The 14134-nt window shown below is 45.9% G+C and overlaps 1 protein-coding gene across 1 annotated transcript in view; it reads right to left on the bottom strand.

Moving 5' to 3' along the window:
- The window catches only part of Mb21d2 (Mab-21 domain containing 2), a 110506-nt gene extending 104301 nt beyond the window's left edge, over nucleotides 1–6205 (bottom strand). Inside the window, exon 1 of the mRNA XM_042669688.1 lies at nucleotides 5954–6205. Coding sequence (XP_042525622.1) covers nucleotides 5954–6164 — 211 coding nt within the window. The 5' untranslated portion in view covers nucleotides 6165–6205. The remainder of the gene's footprint in view (nucleotides 1–5953) is intronic.
- Nucleotides 6206–14134: the final 7929 nt, after the last annotated feature.

The following is a 14134-nucleotide window of genomic DNA, read 5'->3' as shown; positions in this document are numbered from 1 at the left end:
CCAAGTACCAGTCTCCTGGCTCTTCTGTTAAGGACAAAGGGCCAGCATCTACTTAGAACCAGGGAGGAAGAATTATTAGTGCAAAAATAAATGTTTAAGGGACACCCTACACTTTGCAGATATAAAAATTATATTTTCAGAGCAGAAACAAACTTCAGACATTATTTTAGAATTTATACAGATACAATGAGTTAAAACTCTATGGAGGGCTGGGAAGGTGGCTCAGTGGTAGAGTGCTTGCCTTGCATGCATGAGGCCCTGGGTTCGATTCCTCAGCACCACATACGCAAACAGAAAAAAGCCGGAAGTGGCGCTGTGGCTCAAGTAGTAGAGCTCTAGCCTTGAGGTGAAGAGCTGAGGGACAGTGCCCAGGCCCAGAGTTCAGGCCCCATGACCGGACCAAAAAAAAAAAAACTCTATGGACCCCAACAAGCAGTTGGAAGTCTAGAAAGCAAAAATTCACCATAAATATCACTGAGTGACTTCATTAAGAAAAACACAGCATGCAAATATGAGAACTTCAAGGCTTCAAAATGGCTTACAGGGCACCTATGGCTCTTGCCATACTACTACTAACTACTCAGGAGGCTGAGATCTAAGGATCGAGGTCCAAAATCTGAGACTCTTAACTACCAAAAAGAGAGACTAGAGGTGTGGCTCAGGCAGTATAAACCAGCACTGAGAGAAAAAGCTAAGGAAAAGCACCCTATGCCTGAGTCAAATCCCAATATGGGTGCATGCACACACACAGAGACACAGACACAGACACACACACACACACACACACACACACACACACACACACACACACTTACACCTTCACACAAAAATGGTCTAATCTAGAGATGTAGAAAATGCCTATAAATAGGGTTAAGCCAGGAGCACCCTGAAACACCATAGAAGCTTAGAATTTCGAAGTGGCCAGATGCTGTTTATTAATTAACCTGGTAAAAGACATTAGCCAACAAATCATTCTTTTGGTGACTAAAGAAGCCTGTAAATATGTCCAAAGATCCATGGGAACTTCTCAAAGTGCCTGCTCACTGTTTAATCCATACTGCTTGTGAAACGCTACTACATTCATCAAGTTACCTGTTGAGTAAGTTCCGGAGGAAAAAGAGACAGAAGAAGGGCAGAGACAGGCCAAGAAAACCTACCTCTGCTCTCAGGCTAGTTAGGAGTGGTAAAATTCCCAGAGAGTAGGGTGTCTCAAGTGAGATGAGACTAAGAGAAACTGATGGTGGTTGGCATACTGAAAGGTAGGTGGACTTTTTAAGTCATAAATGCTTGGGTCTGCATGTGTCTAAACTCCTGCGCTCTGTATGATCTAGGTATAAATACCTGTCCTCTAATGAAGCTTGCTTGCTTCTTTAGAAGGATACATAGTTGGCTTATCCACAGTCTTAAAGTTATCAGAAGATTACATGAGCTAATAGATTTGTGCCAAGCAGCTAGCACACAATCTCATATACTATGAGCTTAACAACAAATAGCACTGCATGTAGGACTTAATCACGCCCTCTATGGCCACAGCCAAAATCCTTAGAGACGGCTACTAATTGTATTCCACAGTTCTTGCAGATGTCAGGCTACAGAAAAAAATTCCAGCTGAAGTTCACTAGGTTTTCTAATAAAGCACATGTCCCTACATAAATAATAAAAGCATGTATGCTTTCCTTTTGGGTTAGCAAAGTAATTTCACTTCCAGGTATAATCTTGAAATGAATTATTATTATCCACATTTAATAGATTAAAAAAATAAGAATACACAGTCAACACAAGGTAGTCTGTGACTAAAACTACAGATTTCAACACTGTATTACAATGATCATGAGTTTCTCAATCACAATATTCAAATAGGTGATCTTATTATGGAATAAAACACATAAACTGATCTTTTGTCCAGAAATCACTTCAGATGCCACTTTCATTATAATACTAGCCAAAATCAGAAAACAAATCTTGAAAGAAAGAAGGAGGAGGAAAAGGAAGGGGAGGAGAAGGAAGGAAGAAGCAGCAGCAACAAAAGCAGCAACAGCAGCACCTTCTCTGGATTTTACTTATGAATTCTAAATAGTCTCATGTAGAAGAGGAACATGTCTTAGTAGAGTATGGCGTATTTGAGTTTTAGTAATACCACTGGTATTTATCAGCTTTTTGACCTGATTTCTTCACCCCATAGTTTTCAGCATCCTCATCTGTATAAAGGGAAAGCAATAAAAATCTAGTAAGACTAATTTCACATAGACCAATCAAAGTCTTCCAAGTGACAGTGGCTCACACTTGGAATCCTAGCTACTCAGGAGGCTGAGATCTGAGGATCACCGTTCAAAGCCAGTCTGAGCAAGAAAGTCTGTGAGATTCTTATCTCCGATTAACCAGAAAAGGCTGACATTGGAGCTATAGCTCAAATGGTAGAATGCTAGCTAGCCTTGAGCCAAAGACGCTTTGGGACAGTGCCAAGGCCCTGAATTCAAGGTCCATGACCAGAATAAAAAGAGAATGAGTCTCTCATCTACATAAGGTGGTCAGAAAATGATGGCTACTCCAACATGAAGTAGTAGTTCATTTGGTCTATACATTAGGTGACTGCTTGTCTTTTTAATGCTCTCTCCAACTCCTGCTGACCTCTCTCTTTCGCATTATGTTCAATGGCAGCACAACTAGTCTCCATCCAACCTCACCAGGGAATGAAGACAACAAAAGAGCGGGCAGAGACATTATGCAAATACCAAATATTATTAAAACATTAATGAACTCTGGCAATTTCCCTGAATTTTGATAGATGATGTTTATTATGCACTGCTGGCTTCTCACACAATCTGGGCTCTCCAATATTAACTAGATAATAAAAGCAATCATTCTCCCAAAAGACCAAGGTGTAAAAATAAGGAGTCATTCTAGATGGTCCCAGCCAACACTTGCTTCCAAAGGAACCAAAGTCTATGTACAAACAAGAGAGCATGGAGCTAGATCACAGAGACCCCACTGACCACTATCTGACTGAGATCCACAGCCCAGCTGTGCAGAATCCTGCTTTGACAGGGTGTCTTGGTCACTGTCAACTGTCTATCATTGCTTTGCTCTTCTTTGTAACACTGCCTCAAACTAGACAAAATGAAGAGATCTGAGAAAATGAAGGGCTAACAATCTTTGACAGAGAGCGGCTTCTTTGGACACCATCTCTCAACTGCCTGAAACAGCAACATAAAAGAGTCCTGTACTAAATGCCTTGGCCATTTTGTCCTTTGTGATGGGGATAATGTTTCTAAGCTACTGACAATCCTCAGGTGCACTCAGAGGCAGAACAAAGCCAAGAGAGCTATACTCTCTCAACTCCTAGAAATGGGAGTCTGCAGCCTCCCAAGTGACACCTTGACAAGTGGAGGGTCATTAAGGTGCCTCATTTGCATATTCATGAACTACTCAAGACCTTGGCAAGTGGTACAAAGTACACACACACACACACACACACACACACACACACACACACACACACACACACTTTGTTTCTTAAGCCAAACATAAATCTGCTTTAGAGAAAGTAAATCCACACAGGGACCACTGCTGTCCACAAGCCGTCCCTTGTCTAGAGCAGACCAGCACCTCATTAAAGGAAAGCAAAGGGACTGGAAAATGAATGCAGCACCACACACAGACAAGCTCATTTTGCCATCTGCCTTCTAGTGTCCAGAGGGGCAAAGGACTTAAATGACACTCCTGAATTTCCTCTTTGGCAGGTGAACATGCACAATTCCCAGGAGGAAGAGAGACTTCACTTGCAAGGTCAGCTGAATAAAAAAGAAGGGAAGGAACTGTAACTTACCTGTCAACACAATGTCACTCTTAACATTAAACACATGCATAAATTAAGCACCCTAGAAGAACTCTCCCTTTTATAGTGGGATAAAAGACTTGCAAATTCAGTGTGTCAGAGGCAGGGTCAGTGTAGAAGTTCCTAATGGGCCAGGAATTTTTCCTGCCCCATTTGACTAAACTGCCAAGTTGTGATCCACTCACCACTTCTCCTGAAGGGCCTAGGACAAGAGATGAAAATATACAGGGGGAGGAGGGTTATTGTCCTGTAAATAACACAATGGCAGACTTCTGTTATTTAAGCTAAAGAGAAAGCCCATGATTAAGCAACTTCACTGCCTTGAGCTTTCCCGGCTTACCGCCTCCTTCCTCACAATCGCTGGCTAGTTTTCAGACATAGAAGCTTCCTAGGCATTTTAAGCTTCCCCCTGAAAACTCACTCCACCAGGTTATGGATTAAAAAAATAAATAGTACACATCTAAGTAGCCCAAAGCCAAATATCTCCATTATATATATATATATATATATATATATATATATATATATATATATATATATATATATATGCTTACCACTCCATACACCATCTAGAAAACACTTGGGGGGGGGGGGGAGTGTATAGCAAAGATTAAAACCTGTCCTGAGTTTTAACAGGTTCCCTCCTATTCACCAAAATCCTTAACACCACCGGTGGACCACATTCAATGTGTATTAACTCCTCCCTGGGGCTGAGGGACTGAAGCAAACCTAGAGAGACTTAAGGGGTCGAGGGGCAGAAGATCCCAGAAGAGAACCAGCCACAGACAGCCTTCTGCTGCTGCAGTCCAAGTGTCTTCCTTCCTCTTGTGGCCGAAAAGCTTTCTGCCCATCACATTTTCCACTCCCTGGAAAACTGGCGGAGGCTAAGGTTTCGTCGAGCATCCCCAGACCCAGGACTTGCCAGGATCCCAAACCCGGGAAGCCGAAAGCCTCAGCCTGACCACCCTCCCCTTCCCACCCCCCTCCCCGCAACCCCCTCTCCAGCCAGGCAGAGGACGCGCTCGTTCTTACAACTCCGTGGCCCTCATACCAACCGCAGGACCGCGAGAGGGATCTGCCCCCCCACACCCCCCAACCTCGGTGTCAGCGTTCGTCCAGGACCAGGAGGTGAGGGGTGGGAAGGTGGGGGTCAGGTGGGCACCGTTTCTAATCCAGGGGCTGCCCACGGGCGGGCACGGAACCCACGGACAATAACAAAGCGCCAGGGGGGTCCGGCGCTCGGGGGGGTGGGGGGTAGGGCGTCCGCCCAGCCCCGCGCCGGGTCCCGGAGCGGCCGGGGATTTTTAGGAACTCGGACCTCGGCGACCCCGGCCGGCCTCGCCGGAGGAGCCCCGGAAGCGCTTCCAAGGGAAGTCGATTTGGACCCCCCCCCCCCGCAAAAAAAAAAAATCAAAGTTGCAGGAACTCCCGGCGCCCCGAGGACTGGGGCGGCGGGTGACGCCTCCCAGCGCCCCACGACAAGTTCGGCCGGCGGGGGCCCCGGCGAGCCCGCGCCGCGCCGCGGGAAGCGGAGCGGCAACTTGTCGCTCTCGGCGGGGTGCTCAAGCTGGGGGCGGTCGGAGAAGGGAGGAATCCCCCCCATCCATCCCCCGGGCTTCATCCCTACCCCCCCCTGCTCACCCCCCCCACCCCGCCCTCGGACCCCAGCGCAGGTCTGAACCGCGGGAGCTCCCCACGCCCGCGGGTCTCATCACCTGGCCCGCGCGGCGTCCCGGGGGCTCCCCGCAACTGTCAAGACGTCCTCCCTCCTCCCCTCCGCCCCAACCCCCCCCCACCACCTGCCAGCCGGGCTCGGAGGTGGGAGTGAGTGCGGGGGGGAGGGGGGGTCACAAAAGAGCGAGCGAACGGGGAAGGGGAGCCCGGCGCAAAGTGCAGGGCAGAGCCGGGCAGGCAGTCCGGCTGGCCGCGGAGGAAGGAGGGACCGGGCGCTGGCCAAGAAGCCACGAAGGAGGGCGATGGGCGCCGGGAGGAGGAGGAGGAGGGAGGGAGGGAGGGAGGTCGGCGCGGCCCCCCGGCTCCCCAGCACCCGGCCGGGCTCATGCACGCCGGCAGCACCTCCCTTCTTTTTTTTACCTTTTTAATTTAAATCCTCCTTACCCAGCATGGAAAAGATGAAATCCTTGGCTGTGTGGATCTCCAGCGCTCTCTGGTCGTCGTATTCCCGCTGATCGTGCCGGGTGAATTCTTGGATGAGTTTGTTCAATTCCTCCACCCGAGCTCCCGACCTGAAATCCAGCTCCGGGAACGCAGGCTTGTTGTTACAGCCCAGGGAGGCTGCCTTGCTGGCGGTGGGAGCCGCCATCTTCATGCGAAACGCGCCGAGCAGCAGCTCCGCGGCGGCGGCGGCGGCGGCGGCGGCGGCGGCACCCACCCCCGCCCCCACCCCGCCCCCCGGGCCTCCTCCCCCCCAGCCCTCCCCGCCGGCTCCCGCGGCTCGGCCCGGCCCGTGGGCGGGCGCCTGGCGTCGAGGCGGACGCGCGAGCCCGGCTCCACGCGCGTGCGCGCGCGCTCCGGGCAGCTCGCGGCTGCCTTCGCCCGGCGCCCGGCTGCGGCGACGGTGCGTGTGTGTGTGCGCGTGTGTGTGGCCCCGACACCCGCTCCTCCCGGCCCCCCGCACCCCACCCCGAGGCCGCGGGGCCCCGCGGTCCTGCCCGCCAGCCTTCGCGGGGCAGCGGCGACCACGATCGCCCGGGAGCCCGAACGGAGCCTTCTCCCCCGGGGGGCCAGGAAAGTGAAGTGGAAACAATGTGAAATACACCGGCTCTGAAATCAACAAGCTGCCGGCGCCCGGGTTACCCAGCTAGCGCCCAGCGTCCCCACTTAAAGGGACAGCGCACCGGGTGGAAAGGCAGGGGGGTTTATATATACATATACATATATATGTATATATATATATACACACACATAATCCATGGCAGCGGTCGGGCTGAAGCGCCAGGTGCACATACTCCATCCCCACCTCTACCCCCACCCCCTGCCTTTGGGGGGGGGGGGGGAGGGCAGGGCTTCCAAGCGCATCCAAGGAGAAAAGGAGTCTTCCAGGCGACGTCTCCAGCGAGGGCCTCTGCAAGGGCACGTTTTCACCCCCATCCCCACAACTCTAACGTCTTCGGGATGCTGAAGAGAAGGAGTAAAGCAACATCTGCTCTTTTAGGCATAGATTTGCCAAGAAGGATAGAATCAAGCATATCGGAAAGGGATGGCCATCCAATGCTTCCTATATACCCTCCCCTTAGCTGATGAAGTACCCCTGCTTTTGCCCCCAGGTAATGAATTTCCTGGATAATGACTGACAAGAAGAGTTCACGCACGTAGAATGAGTTCGTGTGGTCCACCCTGTGCTGAAACTGACGCCGTGGAGGGGGGCCGGGGAAAGAATTGCCTCCCCCCCCTCCCCCTCCCCCCGGGTTCCAATATGGTCGAATTCCCTCATTCTGTGAAAAGAATTTGAGCAGTCACTATTTGCCAGAGTGCATGCCAGCTTCCCAGTAAAATGACACCAGCCAAAGGATGTGGCTCCTGAAATGGAATGAGACTTTCCTGGCAAGGCAGGTTCAACTGCAGCCCTGCCTGGTCCTCTAAACCTGGTCCTCTAAATTTCAAAGGTGGGTTAAGTGTTTGTGTGACTTGAACACTAAAGCCACCACTGATGCCTCTTAGAAACAAAGGTTAGCATCCCCCTTTCTCCAAAATGCGTCTCTTCTCTCTCCTATAACCCATGATTTGAATTCATGGCCTTTTAATTGTCTTACCTGGGTTCTCATAGCCAAATGCACATGCTGTTTTGTTAGACCTGGAAGGATGTCTAGGTTCTTGGAAAAGAATATTCATAATAGGTATCTCACAGGTTGTTTTAAGAATTACATGAGAGGGACTGGGAAGGTGGCTCAGTGGTAGAGCGCTTGCCTTGCATGCATGAGGCCCTGGGTTCCATTCCTCAGCACCACATAAGGAAAAAGAAAAAAGCCGGAAGTGGGGCTGTGGCTCAAGTGGTAGAGCGCTAGCCTTGAGCTGAAGAGCTGAGTGACAGCGCCCAGGCCCAGAGTTCAGGCCCCACGACCGGACCCAAAAAAAAAAAAGACATGAGAGAAAAGCTATCAAGCAAATAGTATAAGGAATGGCATGCTCAGTCCTTCCCAAGGGATTAACTATATTAACTTCCATTGTTATGAACTTAATTCTTTGGCCACTGAGTTGTGATCCCACCAACATGCAGATCTAGTCACAGCCACCATCACCCCTTGTAATTTCTCTTTATCAGCCTCTCAACTTGATACCAAAGCCAATCTGTCTTTTTTCTCAGTTTCTGTAAGCCAACAGCTTGCAGTCTCCACCCAGAAAAATTTCATGTGGCGCTGGTAAATTTGAACCTTAAGCTGCCGATTTTTTGTATGTGTATGACAGAACTGGAGCTTAAACTCAGGGCTTTTTCTGCTCAAGGCTGGTGCTCCACTTTCGGCTTTTTACTGGTTAGTTGGAGATAAAAGTGTCCTGGACTTTTCTGCCCAGAAAGGCTTTGAACTATGATCCCCAGATCTCAGCCTCCTGAGTAGCTAGGAGTATTTGTGCCAGCAGCAGGCACCTAGCTCCCACTGGGTTGCTGTTAATGCAAGTCTCAAGGTTCTGGAGAATGAGATCTACATCTTGTCCTAGGAATTTGAACTCAGGTCCTAGTGCTCACTACACAGGTGTTCTACCACTTGAGCCACACACAGATGCCCTTTCTTGTTTTTGTAATGTTTCAAATAAGGTCTCATATTTTTGCTCAGATCCTCCTAACTATAGACTTCCATCTACATGGGATGACAGGCACATGCCACTATTCCAACTTATTGAGATGAGATCTCACTAGCATTTTGATCTCTGCTACAAGGATGAGTCAGGAGCCTAATTTAGGTTCCCTTCTTACACCTAACTTGGTAGATTACATCTATAATCCCAGCTACATGGGAAATAGAGATCAGAAGGATCACAGTTTGAGGCCAGCCCAGGTACAAAGAATGATAAGACCCTATTTGAAAAAACAAAACAAAACAAGAGTATAGCTCTCAAGCTGTAGAGTGCAAGAGTGCTTGCCTAGATGACAAGGTTCTGAGTTCAAAACCCCAGAAGAGGAAGGGGAAAATGCTTTCTCACCCACTTACTATGAAAATGCTTAGACAGATGGATATTAGTGGACTGAAGAGACTGTGGCTTTTGTAGCCTTGATGCAATGCTGTAGCTTCACATAAGATGGTGTTAGCATTAGCCTGAGCCACGGGAGTGGATAGAACTCCAGCACCTATTGGTCAGCTCCCATGGATGAGTGTGTCAGGGGTGTCTCAGTGACATCAATCTCATAACCAGGCAGGCATCATAGGCAAAGCAGCTGAGCCAGTTACCCCATGAATCAGGATGGTTTTCTAGTCTACCTCCAATCTATGAAGTTCAAATAGAATAATACCTTAAGTTGGACTAGGGCTGTGCTCAGACATGGATACATAGCATTCACCTAACATAGTGAGGCTTTGGGTTCTATCCCAAGCACCACACACACACACACACACACACACACAAATAGAAAGAAAAAAAATCAGAACATTTTGTCATTTCCCAAAATCATGGATGAAACAGCTCTCCTCTCTCTCTTACATTTCTGTGACTTAGCTCTGGGTCCCTGCCCTCCCCCCCCCTCCCCATGGTTTTTAATGGCTGAGTCAGTGAATGGTCTCTCTTGTTTCTCTTTGTCTGTTCTATGCCAGCCAGATCAGAATTCTGTGAATCACTGACCCTCAATGAGACTATTTAGAGAATACAGCTGAACAGTAAACACCTTTTGCAGGCTCTTAGAGAACCATGATAAAATGGTGTAACTACTCTCTGTTAAATTGAAGAAACAGGAAAAGAGAATCCAGAATCACATTCCCTGATCAATCTTTCAATCTTGTGTGTGTGTGTGTGAATGCATGCACACACGCACTAGAACTTGAACTCAGGACCTGGGCACTGTCCCTTAACTTTTTTTTTTTTTCTCTGTCCATCCTGGGGCCTGAATTTGGCCTGGGATCTGTCCCCGAGCTTTTCAGCTCAAGGCTAGTGCTCTACCACTTGAGCCTAGGTGGCACTTATGGCTTTTTCTGCTTTTGTGGTGCAGAGGAATCGAACCTTGGGCCTTGTGCATGCAAGGCAAACATTCTACCACTGAGCCACCTTCCCAGCCCTGCGTTAACTTTTTCAATCAAAGCTTGTACTCTCCCATTTGAGTCAACAGCTCCACTTCTGGCATTTTACTGGTTAATTGGAGATAAGAATCTTACATACTTTCCTACCTGGCTGGCTTTGAACTGCAATCCTCAGATCTTAGCTTTTTGAGTAGCTAGGATTACAGGTATGCAGGCACCTGCCATCTTTTATAAGACTTTTTAACCTCTGGACTCTAAAAGACTATGAACTTCTATCATCATTGTAAATACTATATTTATAGATACCTGGCCAATCTTATGACTTTAGTTAGTACATTTGAATAAATGAATAGGTAAAGAATACCATTTCACAAAGTCCAAAAAGTAAACCTTTAGCTGAGTTTTACTACAATTCCACATCTCAATAAAAGTTATCTCGAGTTTTCCAACATCACTTCAGAGTTGTTATAAATGTAGATGTTTCTACTTGTGTAATTAAATGCTTCTATTTGCATACCTCCCACACACAAATATTCTATTGTATATGAAAATACAACAATTATTAGATGTTCAAGAGTGTTTGAACCTTTAATAACTTACTCTTTCTGCAGCAAAACTGACCAGAGGAACTCCTCTACCACCCAAGAGGAACTTGAACCTGTTCATTTCATCTCCACTACTAGATTTTATGATCATCATTGTAATGTGAAAAAAGTCTCCATCTTGCTTCTCTGGTGCTGTTTGTTTATAAATACAGCTCTGAAATTCCATAGCAAACTTTCTGCCATGAATAACTGGGCTGTGCAGAGCATGAATTAAAAATAGCAAGCTCCACATCCACGTGATGGACTAACAGACTATAATTTTAAACAAAGTTCTCTGGCCTGACAAAGATGTAAATAGCAACCCAGGCTATAAAATCTGGCCTTCTTGGACAGCTGGATTTTCAATGAAAGTCTAAGTAATTCAAGAAGCTTGGTTTCAAATGATTTGAAAATGTAGACTGGAAAAAGTCAGACATGCCCTTGGCTTGATTTGGTTTTGGTTTTTGTTTGCCCCTAGTTCCACAAATAAGCTACTTGTCTTTTGGGGACTGGTTTCGCTTAACATGATGATCTACACTTCCATCACATTTCCAGCAAAACACCAACAACAGCAACAACAACAGCAAAAACAATTTAAATCTATGATACGAGTATGACATATTGTCTTTATCTGTATTGGCACCTAGGCTGATGCCATAATTTGGCTATTTCATATAATAGCTATGTTAACCTGAGTGCATAGTTATCACTCTAGTAATCTGACAGATTCTTTTGGGTATATCTTCAGAAGTGGTATAGCATATAGGATTTTTATCCTTAACTTTTCTGAAGAAATTCCATACATTTTTTTCATTATGGCTGGGCTAATTTACATATCCACCTTCAGTATATAAGAGATTACTCCCATCTTCATGCTCACTAGCATTTGTTATTTGTTTTCCTAATGATAACCACTCTGACTGGGGCATGAGGAAGACCTTATAGTTTGGATTTTCCTGGGGGATAATATGGTCAGTGTACATTTGTACATGTACAGAAAATGTCATAATGATACCTTTTACTGTATAATGTAATAAATGCCTATTTGACAGAGAAACAAACATCACAGAGTTAGAACATGGGTGATAGGAGAATTTGGGAAGATAAATTCCATCTACCATCTTCATTTTGTTTTCCTTTTGTTTTTAATAGTTGTGCAAAAGAGGTTCAAGTTAACATATCAGTTTATGAGTACAGTGTTTCTTAAACAATGATATCACTTTATTTTACAGACTTTATTTTACAGACTGGAGCACAGAAAGAGAAAGGTTCCTAAATGGTCAATAGAGATGACACTGTTTCTACTTTTATACTAACTTCAAATTTAGCCAGTCTTTATTATGTTCCATATTGACAGAAGGAACATGTAACATGTCATGAAGTAACACAAGAATTATGATTTAAAATAAGAAAGGAAGCCTGACACAGGTGGCTCACACCTATAATCCTAGCTACTTAGGAGATTGAGCTCTAAAGTTCTCAGTTAAGCCAGCTCCAGTAGGAAAGTCTGTGAGACTCTTATTCCAATAAACTACCAAAAATTCAAAAGTGGTGCTCTGGCTTAAGTAGTAGAGCACTAGCCTTGAGCAAAAGAAGCTCAGGGACAGTGTCCAGTCCCTGAGTTCAGACCCCAGGACCAACATAAAAACAAACAAATAAATAAGAAAGGAAGAGTGGTCCTTTAAGCAAAATGCAGTTACTACATTTCAAATGTTAGTCTCCATCCAAAATGTATCCAAACCAGAATTTCTGGCATTTGTATGATTGGTTCCTTTTTTCTGGTAATAGGTGGATCATTAGGATTACCTCTAAATCTCTCTCTCACTCTTTCTCTCTTCCTTTGTGTGTCTGTGTGTGTTAGTCTGTCTCTCTGTCTCTCCATCTTTCTGTCTTTCTCTGTCTCTGTCTGCTTCTGACACTACTGCTTGAATTCAGGGCCTTGTACTCTCCCTTAAGCATATTCACTCAAGAATGATGCCCTACCACTTGAACCACAGCTCTGCTTAGGGCTTTTTGGCAGTTAATTGCAGATAAGAATTTCATGGACATAACTGCCAGTAGAACTGTAATCCTCAGAGTAGCTGGGATTAAGTCGTCTGAGCCTGGCTTAATCTCTTGATTTTACAAACAGAATCCTCAGATACCCATGACCCTGCTTAGGGCAAGTTGGGCAGTTTTGCCTGTGATGAAACAAGGTCTTTTCTCCTATCTGCTTTTAACAAGATGGGCTTCTAGTAAATTCCACTCACACCAACATAAGTCCTTGGTCTGAAGACCTTGCTCCATCCTGTCCTCTGACCTTATAGCCTTATTTACCCTAAGGGCCTGGAGAGACTAGCTGTGAAGAAAACCACAGCTATAATGGGGGAGGGAAGGAAGGAGGTGGAATGGGAGCTAAACATGTAAAAAGAATCCTAGTAATAGAGATAACAATATCTGATAACACTTATTAACATCCCTTACAATGATAAAGCATTTTCCAGCTCAACAAAGCACTGCTGAAGGAAAATTCATTAATCAGTTCCTCACAACCTCCATCTAAAGTAGGTCACTCCAGACTATTAAATACAATTCCCATTTTAGAGATAAGAAACCAAGGCCTAAAGGGATGGTGATTTTTGTGAGGTCACCAGGCAATAATTGTCATCCTTTAGCTAGTTCCTGAAAATTACTTTTCCTGGCCCTTCCTCCTGGTCCTTCCCAGTTCAGTCACTATAAGCTCCTTTTACACTTACTGCCTTTGGACTTTTATCCCTATTTTCTGTCACTTCCCTGGAGCTGCCTGATCTATTACCTGCCACCCTCATAGGGGTGTGTTTCACTTCATGTGAGCGGTAACTGTCTTGATCACGAATGTGATCACTAGTTTCTATCTCAGGATCTGGATCAATATATGATATAAGAAAAAGTAAATGAAGGAACAAGGTGGAAGACTCAGGCCTCACAATACAACTCTTCTGATTTATGATCTAAGTTCTTTCCATCAAAACTCATGGGCTCATCTAGCGAAGACCCAGCATCAAGGAAAACATCAAGAATCTCTGGTAGTTGAGTTTGAGAACACATGACCTAGCATTTTGCACATACTACCTGATTTTAAAACTTGATTCCAACGCCATCACTGCAAACAAGGCTTTTTGTTCCTCTTTTCCCTACCTTAAAGTCTAACCATAGGTCATCGGTTTAATCAACATGACAAATAACTTCTTAAAAATACCAAGGTTCAAATCTCCCTTTTCCCAGAAGAACTCATTTAGTCAGGTGCTGGAAGCTCACATTGGTAATTCTAGATGCTCAGAAGGCTAAGATTTGAGGATCATGAAGCCAGTCCCAGCACTGGCATGTGCATGCACTTGCATACATGCACGTGCGTGTGTGCACACACACACGTGTGCACGTGCACGCAGACGCACACGCACACACACACACACACACACGCAGAGGAAAGAAGAACAAAACGCCATTTAACTTTACTTCTACCATAAAGGAAGAAAAGGCAAAGTGATTGTCTACAGGCTGTTAGATGTGCTCTC

The sequence above is a fragment of the Dipodomys spectabilis genome, unplaced genomic scaffold, assembly GCF_019054845.1.
Source record: "Dipodomys spectabilis isolate Male_0828 unplaced genomic scaffold, ASM1905484v1 ptg000017l, whole genome shotgun sequence".
Classification (NCBI taxonomy): domain Eukaryota; kingdom Metazoa; phylum Chordata; class Mammalia; order Rodentia; family Heteromyidae; genus Dipodomys; species Dipodomys spectabilis.
The sequence above is the reverse complement of the archived record's forward strand: the minus strand, read 5'-3'. Positions and strand labels throughout refer to the sequence as shown.